General features: G+C 40.4%; 1 protein-coding gene across 2 annotated transcripts in view; it reads right to left on the minus strand.

Moving 5' to 3' along the window:
• Window positions 1-13,631, minus strand: part of GUK1 (guanylate kinase 1) — a 37,587-nt gene that overhangs the window by 15,358 nt on the left and 8,598 nt on the right. The window contains exons 1-3 of one of the 2 annotated variants that reach the window (XM_067470397.1): window positions 7,649-7,777; window positions 3,184-3,297; window positions 178-219 (exon numbers count right to left, since the gene is read on the minus strand). In XM_067470397.1, the coding sequence (XP_067326498.1) occupies window positions 178-219; window positions 3,184-3,295 (154 nt within the window). In that variant the 5' untranslated portion in view covers window positions 3,296-3,297; window positions 7,649-7,777. Of the gene's footprint in view, window positions 1-177; window positions 220-3,183; window positions 3,298-7,648; window positions 7,778-13,631 lie in introns of those variants that run through there. The other variant, XM_067470396.1, reaches the window with a different exon arrangement.

Consider the following 13,631-nt stretch of genomic DNA (forward strand, 5'->3'; position numbering starts at 1 on the left):
GGTGATGAGCACTACACCCCAGAGTAGGACACGACTGGACTTAATGTCAAGGGAAAACTTTTACTTTAAGGAAAAGCCTATTAAACGTCATATTATGCTATGATTTTACAAACTAAACACCAAAACATAATGTACAAACTTTGGTTTGTACAGTAGGAATTGGACGTAGGCACTGACCTTTTCCATTGACTTCTCCCGGTCTTGGGTTCCTTGTGGTATCTGGAAGCAATAAAAATATGTTTTCTTACTGAACATATTCTAAGCCTTACATTATTTGTAAAGTAGCTGGAGAGCCTCAAACCAAAATGGAATATCCTTTGTTTTCCCCACCAGTCTTGCAATAACAACCTGTTTCTGTTAAAATGGAGGATTGGCTTCGTTTGGAAATAAGTAAACTCAAGCAAAGGATTTCTCTCTCTCTGCCTTTGGAAAAAAACAGATTAACAAAGGAAAAATTTGGGGTGAAATAGAAAATATAAATAAGAAGTGGATTGTTGTAGGTTTTTTTCGGGCTATATGGCCATGGTCTAGAGGCATTCTCTCCTGACGTTTCGCCTGCATCTACGGCAAGCATCCTCAGAGGTATGCTTGCCATAGATGCAGGCGAAACGTCAGGAGAGAATGCTTCTAGACTATGGCCATATAGCCCAAAAAAACCTACAACAATCCAGTGATTCCGGCCATGAAAGCCTTCGACAATACATATAAATAAGAAGACCAGAATAACCTGGATTTTGGTTGTGTAAAGTTGATAGTTTCTTGATGAGGAGGAAAATAAAATAACAAAGGCTGGGAAATATATCTTAAGATGCTCTTTTCCCCAGTGGTCAATTAACTGGGTTATGGGAGTTACAGTGCAAGGTACATAGAAGGCCCTAAGTCTGGATACCAGCAGAACTCCCTCTTGCAGAGCTTTCTAAGTCTCTCTTATGTGGCAACCCAAAATAATCCAAAACTTTGTGTCACTAGCTGCACACTCTTCCCCAATCCATACTGACCATTTAATACAGGTATTAGACAACAAAGACCCATAAAATATCACAAAAGAATGCCCTTAATGCACATCAGTGCTCCGGTTTGTGCCATCATCTTCTGGACCTCAAACAAGTTCCAGGATTTCCTATCTTCACAGTGAAAGCATCTTCTTAGGTTGAAATGGACCAAAGTGGTCAGTGCAGATATGGCCTGGATGTGTGACTATTTATTTATTTATGACATTGATATGCTGCCCTTCTCACCCCGAAGGGGACTCAGAGTGGCTCACAAGTTACATACAGATACAAGATATTATATTAGCATAGCACAATATTAGTATTATATATCACTATATTGTACTATACCACTATACTGCAATATTATTAGTAATATTACATATAATATAAAATATATAATTATTATATGCTAGTATTATTAGTTAGAATTATATATTACTATATTGCACTATACCACTATACAGCAAGGTTATTAGTAATATTACATGTATATAGTAATAATACATAATATTATTAGCATAGCACAATATTAGTATTACATTGTATTTACATTTTACTTGTAAGCCGCTCTGAGCCCCCCTCAGGGTGAGAAGGGCAGCATATAATTGTCACAAATATAAATAAATAAATAAATTCTACTATACCACTACATTGTAATATTATTAGTAATATTACATGCAATATAAAATATATAATTATTATATTGTATTATTAGAAGTATTATATTGTATTTCATTATGATATTATCAATAGTATATGTGTATACAATATACTGTGTTATTAGCACAGCACAATATTAGTATTATATATTACTACATTGTACTATACCACTATACAGCAATATTATTATTAATATTACATATAATATAAAATATACAATTATTATATTGTATTGTTAGTATTATATTGTATTACATTATAATATTATCAATATTATATGTGTATACAATATATTATATCATTAGCACAGCACAATATTAGTATTATATATCACTATATTGTACTATACCACTATACTGTAATATTATTAGTAATATTACCTGCAATATAAAATATATAATTATATTGTAGTATTATTAGTATTATATTATGTTACATTATAATATTATCAATATTATATGTGTATATAATATATTATATTATTAGCATAGCACAATATTAGTATTATACTATACCACTATACTATAATATTATTAATAATATTACATGCAATATAAAATATAATTATATTGTATTATTAGTATTATATTGTATTACATTATAATATTATCAATATTATATGTGTATACAATATATTATATTATTAGCATAGCACAATATTAGTATTATACTATACCACTATACTATAATATTATTAATAATATTACATGCAATATAAAATATAATTATATTGTATTATTAGTATTATATTGTATTACATTATAATATTACTAATATTATATGTGAATACAATATATTATATTATTAGCACAGCACAATATAAGTATTATATATTACTATATTGTACTATACCACTATACTGTAATATTACATATAATATAAAATATATAATTATTATATCCTAGTATTATATGTATTATATTGTATTACATTATAATATTATCATTATATGTGTATACAATATATTATATTATTAGCACAGCACAATATTAGAATTATATATTACTATATTGCACTATACCACTATACGGCAACATTATTAGTAATAATACATGTAATATAAAATATATAATTATTATATTGTAGTATTATTAGTATTATATTGCATTACATTATAATATTATCAATATTATATGTGTATACAATATATTATATCATTAGCACAGCACAATATTAGCATTATATATTACTATATTGCATTATACCACTATACTGTAATATTATTAGTAATATTACATGCAATATAAAATATATAATTCTTATATTGTATTATTATCAGTATTTTATTGTATTAAATTATTACATGACTAGCCCTCTTTTCCTTCATTCTCTATGTATATGCGAATACAGGTATTCCAAAATCTTTTGGTATCAGGGAGACTCAGCCTGCACTGAAGTATACACCTTGGGATTTCACAGAATGGCAGTCCAACAGGGATCAATCTGCTGCAACTGCAGTGTAGATGCTCTCTGAATCTTCCCATAGAATCCCTGCAATCGCACTGGTCCTGGGAGAAAAGAACTCACTCACGGGAGACGCTGAAACCAAAGACGTTCTCGTAATCCTTCAGCAGCTTCTTCAGCAAAGTGCTCTTCCCGGCACCTGAGGGCCCGCTCAGGACGACTGGCCTTGGTCCCGTCATAACTGGGGAAGAAAAGAGGTTGCTTGGTTAGGAATGGGAAGAGAATCCAAGGGCTACCCAGTCCAACCCCCCTCCTCCCAGGTGGGGAGACACAGTCCAAGCCCTCCCAACAGACAGCCATCCAGCCTCTGCTTAAAAACCTCCAGAGGAGACTCCACCAGACCCCTAGGTAGCATATTCCAGCTCGTGTTTATAAAGCCATTGTCCTCCCAACCCTGCTGAATGTGGACTGTCTACAGATGTTAACATAACTCAAAAACCACTGGATGAATTGACGCCAAATTTGGCCACAAGACACCTACTAGTCCAAGAAGTTACCATCACTTTAAAAAAATGATTTTGTCATTTGGGAGTTGTCATTGCTGGGATTTATAGTTTACCTACAATCAAAGAGCATTCTGAACCCCACCAACGATGGAATTGAACCAAACTTGGCACGCAGTTCTCCCATGACCAACAGAAAATACTGGAAGGGTTTGGTGGGCAGTGTCCTTTGGTTTTGGAGTTGTAGTTCATCTACATTTAGAGAGCACTGTGGACTCAAACAGTGATGGATCTGGAACAATCTTGCCACGAATACTCAATATGCCCAAATATAAACACAGATGGAGTTTGGGGGAAATAGACCTTGACATTTGGGAGTTGTATTTCACCTACATCCAGAGAGCACTGTGGACTCAAACAATGATGGATCTGGACCAAACTCTACACGAAGTCTCAATATGCCCAAATGTGAACACTGGTGGAGTTTGGGAGAAATAGAATCTTGACATTTGGGAGTTGTAGTTTCTGTGATTTATAGTTCACCTACAAACAAAGAGCATTCTGAACCCCATCAACAATAGAATTGGGCCAAACCTCCCACACAGAACCCCCATGTGGGCCACAGCAACGCGTCATAGGGGACGGCTAGTAATCTATATACAGTAAATAAAAATGTAATGTTTGTTTGTGGGATTAACATAACTCAAAAACCACTGGACGAATTGATACCAAATTTGGACACAACACACCTATCAGGCCAACGAGTGACCATCACTCATCAAAACACTGAAAACCACAGTGGAAGAGACTTAAAAAGCCAAAAAATAAAAAAAACCTTACAATACATGTGCAAAACCACATATATACACATATACACAAATATATACACACAAAACACATACACAGACTGGGCAACAGCAACGCATGGCAAGGGATGGCTAGTCTATATAAATAAAAATGTAATGTTCGTTTGTGGGATTAACATAACTCAAAAACCACTGGACGAATTCATAGAATCATAGAATCAAAGAGTTGGAAGAGACCTCAAGGGCCATCCAGTCCAACCCCCTGCCAAGAAGCAGGAATATTGCATTCAAATCACCCCTGACAAATGGCCATCCAGCCTCTGCTTAAAAGCTTCCAAAGAAGGAGCCTCCACCACACTCCGGGGCAGAGAGTTCCACTGCTGAACGGCTCTCACAGTCAGGAAGTTCTTCCTAATGTTCAGATGGAATCTCCTCTCTTGTAGTTTGAAGCCATTGTTCCGCGTCCTAGTCTCCAAGGAAGCAGAAAACAAGCTTGCTCCCTCCTCCCTGTGGCTTCCTCTCACATATTTATACATGGCTATCATATCTCCTCTCAGCCTTCTCTTCTTCAGGCTAAACATGCCCAGTTCCCTAAGCCGCTCCTCATAGGGCTTGTTCTCCAGACCCTTGATCATTTTAGTCGCCCTCCTCTGGACACATTCCAGCTTGTCAATATCTCTCTTGAATTGTGGTGCCCAGAATTGGACACAATATTCCAGATGTGGTCTAACCAAAGCAGAATAGAGGGGTAGCATTACTTCCTTAGATCTAGACACTAGGCTCCTATTGATGCAGGCCAAAATCCCATTGGCTTTTTTTGCCGCCACATCACATTGTTGGCTCATGTTTAACTTGTTGTCCACGAGGACTCCAAGATCTTTTTCACACGTACTGCTCTCGAGCCAGGCGTCCCCCATTCTGTATCTTTGCATTTCATTTTTTCTGCCAAAGTGGAGTATCTTGCATTTGTCACTGTTGAACTTCATTTTGTTAGTTTTGGCCCATCTCTCTAATCTGTCAAGATCGTTTTGAATCCTGCTCCTGTCCTCTGGACTATTGGCTATCCCTCCCAATTTGGTGTCGTCTGCAAACTTGATGATCCTGCCTTCTAGCCCTTCATCTAAGTCATTAATAAAGATGTTGAACAGGACCGGGCCCAGGACGGAACCCTGCGGCACTCCGCTCGTCACTTCTTTCCAAGATGAAGAGGAAGCATTAGTGAGCACTCTCTGTGTTCGTCCACTTAACCAATTACAGATCCACCTCACCGTAGTTTTGCCTAGCCCACATTGGACTAGTTTCCTTGCCAGAAGGTCATGGGGGACCTTGTCGAAGGCCTTACTGAAATCCAGGTACGCTACATCCACGGCATTCCCCGCATCTACCCAGCTTGTAGCTCTATCGAAGAAAGAGATCAGATTAGTCTGGCATGACTTGTTTTTGATAAATCCATGTTGACTATTAGCGATGACTGCATTTGTTTCTAAGTGTTTGCAGACCGCTTCCTTAACAATCTTTTCCAGAATCTTGCCCGGTATCGACGTGAGGCTGACCGGACGGTAGTTGTTTGGGTCGTCCTTTTTTCCCTTCTTGAAGATTGGGACCACATTGGCCCTCCTCCAATCTGCTGGAACTTCTCCCGTTCTCCAAGAACTCTCAAAGATGGTTGCCAATGGTTCCGAAATGACTTCCGCTAGTTCCTTCAATACTCTTGGGTGTAGTTGATCTGGCCCTGGGGACTTGAACTCATTAAGAGCGGCCAGGTATTCCTGGACGACTTCTTTCCCAATTTGGGGTTGGATGTCCTCCAATCCCTCATCCACTCCATCTTGCTGAGGTTGACACCAAATTTGGGCACAAGACACCTATCAGGCCAATGAGTGATCATCACTCTTAAAAACATAGAAAAACACAATGGAAGGGACTTAAAAAGCCAAGAAACAAAAGTTACATTACAACGCATGTGCAAAACCACACATATATATGCAAACACACATATACACAAATATATACACACACAAAACACATATACACAGACCAGGTCACAGCAACGCGTAGCAGGGGATGGCTAGTAGTAGTAGTAGTAGTAGTAGTAGTAGTAATAATAATAATAATAATAATAATAATCCTAGTCACTTGGGAAGTGTCCGATGTGTGATCCAATACAACAACCAGTATAGTGATCTTGTTTGCTGTGTACTTATCTTGTTGTGTTGCAAAAAATAATAATCCAATAGAATATGACTCTGAGGCTAGTGTCCGAGCCGTCACACAGCTGAAAAACCCACTGGGTGAGCTTAGGTAGGTCACACTCTCTCAGCCTTAAATGAAGGCAATGCCAAACCTTTTCTGAACCAACCTAGCCAGGAAACGACTTGGAAGGCATACAAAAAACATTGCTACAAACTCTCTTCTGTATCCTTCCTGGCTCATCTCCTGTATCTAACAATAATAACGGTTATTATTGTTGCTACTATTTGTTACTTGCCTCGGAGGTCAAGTCAGGGTACAACCTAGTGTAACTGCAAGCCATAAGTTTGAACATTATATTCCTCAGTTTTATAAATTTGCTTACCATGCTGTCATTGAGAAAGCATTACAGAAGGAAACACATAATCTGGACAAACATTCCCTCCTGAATTTTCAGTATGTACAGAATACAATTGCAACTATAGATTTTTAAAAATCTCAATTGTTTTCATTGAGAACAATGGGAATGTATTGTCTAAGGCTTTCATGGCCAGAATCACTGGGTTCTTGTGAGTTTTCTAAAATCATACCAGTAAATAAAGAACAACACTCAAAAACAGGGGAATTCCGGACGAGAAACAATCAAGGCCAGCAAATCGCCTCCCAACAAAGGATTCCCCCTGGCAGTAAGAAGCCAGACCTTGAAAACTGCTAATCAAGGTGGCCAATTGCTACATTTCATACCTACCTCCAACAGACAACAGTTCTTTCTCCAACCTTGGACATTCCACAGATATATAAACTCCATTTTCCTAGACCTCTCAACCACTGGGGATGCCTACCATAGATGTGGGTGAAACGTCAGGAGAGAATGCTTCTGGAACATGGCCATACAGCCCGGAAAACTCAAACAACCCAACGAAAGGAATGCTTTAGCAAATGGCAAGGATACATTCCCTGAGTTTCAGAAAGGAGGTTTTTTATGAGACCCCATTTGATCCACCTAACAAGACGAAATGAAATAATACCAGGAAGGTATGAGAAGCCAGTTGCCAGCTTCCAAACTATATCATCAGTCTGAAAAATTCCTTACCTGTCGCTTCTCTAAAGTCCTTTCCCAACACAATAATGCAACGAGGTTAGACTATCTGCTGAGCCACGAGCTGTTCTCGATCTCACAGGTAGAAAAGCAACAGGAGGAGAGCGTCCGGCTATTTCCGAGCGTCTAAAGCCTTAAATTCCCCATCCTTCACCTTGAGACGGCCAATGAGAAGCCGTCCTCTCAAATCCATAATCACATCCCGCTGTTTCCTAATCACCTTCACAAAGCACACCTTTGGGTTCAAAGAGAACACTACCTTCAAAGAGAAGGCATTTGACGTGCACGCAGGAACCCTGCAATAGTTATTTATTGGGTGCTTTCCATCATTTATCCGCTCTAGAAAGAAGCCATATATTGGAAGTCCAAAGGAGTCACGTAAAACAAACACATTTTCAAGAATGCAGTTGATACATACCCAAGATTTATAGAATGAATAGCTATTATTATTTTACTGACACAAAAAATACAATATGTCACAGCAAACGAGATCTCTATGCTGGATTTCGTATCACAAAATCACAAGTCAAACACTTCCCAAGTATTTAGGATTGTGTGATGTATTTTCGAATGATGCACACAGATCCAAGTCAAGTGGCATTTTGCAGTTGACAGATTTTTGATTTTGTCAATGTGTATTGTTTCCAAATGTGTTTTATCAATGTGTATTGTTTCATCTCAAGAACAGACAAGCATCCTGAGCTCTGAGTATCACCTGGAAAGGAATCCCACTGGAGCACTGCAGCGCAACCAAATACCTGGGAGTCACTCTGGACCGTGCTTTGCCTGAACATCAAGCAAAAAGTGGGTGCTAGAAACAATATAATACGAAAGCTGACTGGCACAACTTGGGGATCACAACCAGATACAGTGAAGACATCTGCCCTTGCGCTATGCTACTCTGCTGCTGAGTATGCATGCCCAGTGTGGAACACATCTCACCACTCTAAAACAGTGGATGTGGCTCTTAATGAGACATGCCGCATTATCACGGGGTGTCTGAGCCCTACACCACTGGAGAAATTACACTGCTTAGCCGGTATTGCCCCACCTGACATCCGCCGGGAAGTCGCAGCCAATAGTGAAAGGACCAAGGCAAAGACATCTCCAGCTCATCCCCTGTTTGGGTATCAGCCAGCACGTCAATGACTTAAATTAAGTAATAGTTTTCTAAGATCTACAGAGACACTCGCTGGAACACCTCAGCAAGTGAGAGTCCAAAAGTGGCAGGCTCAAACCCAGAGCCTCAATCAATGGCTGATGCCAGATGAGAGACTCCCCCCTGCGCACACAGAAAACTGGGCGACTTGGAAGGAGCTGAACAGACTGCACTCTGGCACCACGAGATGCAGAGCCAATCTTAAGAAATGGGGCCACAAAGTGGAATCCACAACATGCAAGTGTGGAGAAGAGCAAACTACAGACTACCTGCTGCAATGCAACCTGAACCCTGCCACATGCACCATGACCTCCTTGCGGCAACACCAGAGGCACTCCAAGTGGCCAGATACTGGTCAAAGGACACTTAATCAACTACCAAGCTTTCAGACTCTGTGTCTTTTGTATGTTTCTTTGTTTGTTCTGTCAAAAATGTAATACAACTGTTCGGTTGCCTGACACGATAAATAAATTGTTTCCAAATGCCAGCTGAGATCTTTTGGCACGGCACCCAGTGTGCCGATGACCACTGGGACCACCTGTACTGGTTGATGCCAGAGCCTTTGCAGTTCAGTTTTGAGGTCCTGATAACGGCTGAGTTTTTCCTGTTGTTCCTCAATGTGACTGTCACCTGGTATGGCGACATCAATAGTCCAAACTTTCTTCTTTTCCACCATCGTGATGTCTGGTGTATTGTGTCCCAAAACTTTGTCAGTTTGGATTCGAAACTCCCTATTTTTGCATGTTCATTTTCCACGACCTTTGCAGGTTTATGATCCCACCAATTCTTGACTGCTGGTAGGTGGTCCTTGTGACATAATTCCAATGAATCATTTGGGCCACAGAATTGTGTTTTTGTTTGTAGTCTGTTTGTGAGATTTTCTTGCAGCAGCTGAGGATAGATCCATGGTTTCATCAACTTCCTTGCACAGTCTGCATTTTTGGGTCCTGGCCTTAATGGCATTGGTTCTGATGGCTTGCTCCTGGGCTTCAAGAATCAGGCCTTCTTCTGTCTCCTTCTTCAGGGTTCCATTTGTGAGCCATCACCAGGTCTTCCCCTTATCAACTTTTCCTTCAATTTTGTCAAGGAACTGCCCAGGCAATGCTTTGCTGTGCCAGCTGTCAGCTCTGGTTTGGAGTGCAGTTTTCTTGTACTAATTCCTTGTTTGCTTTTGTTGTTGTTATTTGAAACACCATAAGATGAGTCCACAGTACACACTCTACTAGCTGTTTTATTGGATCACACGTTGGCCACTTCCCAAGTGTCTAGGACTGTGTGATGTATCGGTGACTAATGCGTGCAGATCCCAGTAAGGTGGCCTTTTGCAGCTGGCAGGTTGTGATTTTGTCAGAGCCGATTGTATTTAAGTACACGCCAAGGTCTTGAGGCACTATACCCAGTGTGCCGATCACCACAGGGACCAACTTGACTGGCTTGTGCCAGAGTCTTTGCAGTTTGATTTTTAAATCCTCATATCATGTCAGCTTTTCCAGTTTTTTCTCTGCAATCCTGCTGTCACCTGGGACTGCAACATTGATGATCCATACTTTGTTTTTCAACACGATCGTGAGATCAGGAGTCTTGTGCTCCAAAACTCTGTCTGTCTGAAACCGGAAGTCCCATTATTATTATTATTATTATTATTATTATTATTATTATTGGGATTCAGGTATAAAATGCAATTCATTGATGGTTCATATACACCTTCTACACGTAGTCTGTGGTTAACTTTGCATAATATTTTTAATAAATTGTGTGTTTGACACAAAACTATCCAAAAGCAAAGATGTCACCATCCCAGCAAATCATGGGGACAATTTTTGATGTTCTTCCCCAGAGAGAAATGAGATATGAAGCAGTTATTCCTCTCCTTGCTTTTCCCCTTTTAACTCCTGATGTCTATTCATCTTTCATATCTTTTAAGACTATCAGCTGCAAACAGAGGCAGTCTTATTTTTCCTCAATCCACTTTGGTGGCCTTTTTCTGGCCAGAGAACAAGACAAGAATGCCTCTGGTCATCCAGCAAATATATCATCTGCATGTTTTTAGCCTTTCGTTGCATTAAGGCACGATCCCTGCTCTCTTTGTTCAGCTCCAATTTAGGAAGAAATTCTGGACTCATCACAGAGGCCAAAAATGACAGAACCTTTACTCCTTAAAAATGCATAATTGATTACTCTGTTCAGAAACCTTACTTTGGACAGTTTTCCTATGACCAGCATACCATAGAATCATTGAGTTGGAGGAGTCCTGCTGGGCCATCCAGTCCAACACCATTCTGCCAAGAAGCAGGAAAATTGCATTCAAAGCGTCCCCGACAGATGACCATCCAGCCTCTATTTAAAACCCTCCAAAGAAGGAGCCTCCACCACACTCCGGGGCAGAGAGTTCCACGTAGTCTGTGTGCATTCAGAAGAAGACCTACGAGAAGCTTGGGCTCTCATTCAACATCGATAAAACCAAAGTGCTCTTCCAGCAGTCACCAGCCACTCCCTCTGCAATGCCAGAAATACAGCTTAATGGTGTAACATTAGAAAATGTTTACAATTTCCACTCCCTTGGCAGCCACCTCTCCACCAAAGTCAACATTGACCCCGAAATACAACACCGCCTGAGCTCTGTGAGTACAGCATTCTTCTAAATGAAGCAGAGAGTGCTTGAGGACCGGAGTATGTGTAGGAATACCAAGGTGCTTGTTTATAAAGCCATTGTCCTCCCAACCTTGCGAAACGTGGACTGTTTACAGACGTCACACTCAACTCCTGGAAGGATTCCATCAACGCTGCCTTTGAAAAATCTTGCATATTATTTGAGAACACAGACATGCTGGACCACACCAACAACCACCATGTCAGACTACACAGAGAAGCCATTGAAATCCACAAGCATGTGGACAATTTCAACAGAAAGGAAGAGACCATGAAAATGAACAAAATCTGGCTACCAGTATTAAAAAAAACTCTAAAATTACAACAGCAAAACAGCAGAGAGGAAACAACCAGGCACATCTTAACACCTCTCAACAAAAGAATTTCCCAGGCTCAGCCAGGCCTTCAAATGCTAATGAAGGTGGTCAGTTGAAACATTCACACCTAGCTCCAGCAGAGGAGAGCTCTTTGCCCCACCCCAGCCATTCCACAGATATATAAACCCATTTTCCTAATTCCAACAGACCTCACTACCTCTGAGGATGCTTGCCATAGATGCAGGCGAAACGTCAGGAGAAATGCCTCTAGAACATGGCCATATAGCCCGAAAAAACCCACAAGAATCTTGCAAATCTCTTGGGAAGACAGGCAGACAAATGTCAGTGTGCTGGAAGAAGCAAAGACCACCAGCATTGAAGCGACCACCAGCAATTGATCCTCTGCCATCAACTCCGCTGGACTGGCCATGTTGTCCAAATGCCTGATCACCGTCTCCCAAAGCAGTTGCTCTACTCCCAATTCAAGAATGGGAAGCATGCTGTTGGTGGACAGAAAAAGAGATTGAAATGTGGGCTTAAAGACAACCTTAAAAACTGTGGCATAGATACTGAGGACTGGGAAGCTCTGGCCCTTGAGCGCTCTAACTGGAGGTCAGCTGTGACCAGCAGTGCTGCAGAATTCGAAGAGGTACGAATGGAGGGTGAAAGGGAGAAACGTGCCAAGAGGAAGGAGCGTCAAGCCAACCTTGACTGGGACCACCTTCCACCTGTAAACTGGTGTTCTCACTACGGGAGAACATGCAGGTCAAGAATAGGGCTCCACAGCCACCTACGGACTCACCACCAAGACACTGGACTTGGAGGACCATCATCCTCGGGCTACGAGGGATCACTTAAGTAAGTAAGTAATGCATAGAAAATACTGGATGGGAAAAGATAATCATAGGAGTAGATCAAAAGCATGCAAGCTTAAAGGGAGAGAAGGCAGAAGAGCAGTTTGGCATCTGGAGAAAAGAAGATTAGGAGCCAGTCCTCATTGTACCCTGAAGAAAGGTTTCTCCGCTTAGGCAGTTTTAATCGCCTTTCCTATTTATAGCATGTCTTTCTGCAAGTTCACCTTTCCCAGACTTCGGTAATAGGAAGCCAAGGGCAGCAAAAAGGAGGAAAACATGTTTAGTTTTGAAAGGGCTAAAGACAAATGCAAAGAAACCGATGGTGATTTCAACACACATTTTCGACTGCTTTCTACTTTAGGTTTTTGCACTTCTGGAATCAATCCGTCGATACAGAGGTTGCAGAATTATGGCAACCTTAAGAGAGATCCCATCCAAGGTTTCCTGGGGCTGAGAGTATGTAGCTCCCATAGAAAGACAAGGAATAAGGCAGTACATCTATATAAACAAAAATGTAATGTTCGTTTGTGGGATTAACAGAACTCAAAAACCACTGGATGAATTGACACCAAATTTGGACACAACACACCTAACAACCCAATGTATGTCCTTCACTCAAAAAAATTGATTTTGTCATTTGGGAGTTGTAGTTGCTGGGATTTATAGTTCACCTACAATCAAAGAGCATTCTGAACTCCATCAACGATGGAATTGAACCAAACTTGGCACACAGTTCTCCCATGACCAGGAGAAAATACTGGGAGGGTTTGGAGGGTTGAGTTTGGGAGTTGTAGTTCACCTACCTCCAGAGATCACTGTGGACTCAAACAATGATGGGTCTGGACTAAACTCTACACGAACACTCAATATGCCCAAATGTGAACACTGGTGGAGTTTTGGGAAACTAGAATCTTGACATTTGGGAGTTTTAGTTGCTGGGATTTATAGTTCACCTACAATCAAAGAGCATTCTGAACCCCACCAATGATGGAATTGAA

This window comes from Anolis sagrei, chromosome 6 (genome assembly GCF_037176765.1).
Source record: "Anolis sagrei isolate rAnoSag1 chromosome 6, rAnoSag1.mat, whole genome shotgun sequence".
NCBI lineage: Eukaryota > Metazoa > Chordata > Lepidosauria > Squamata > Dactyloidae > Anolis > Anolis sagrei.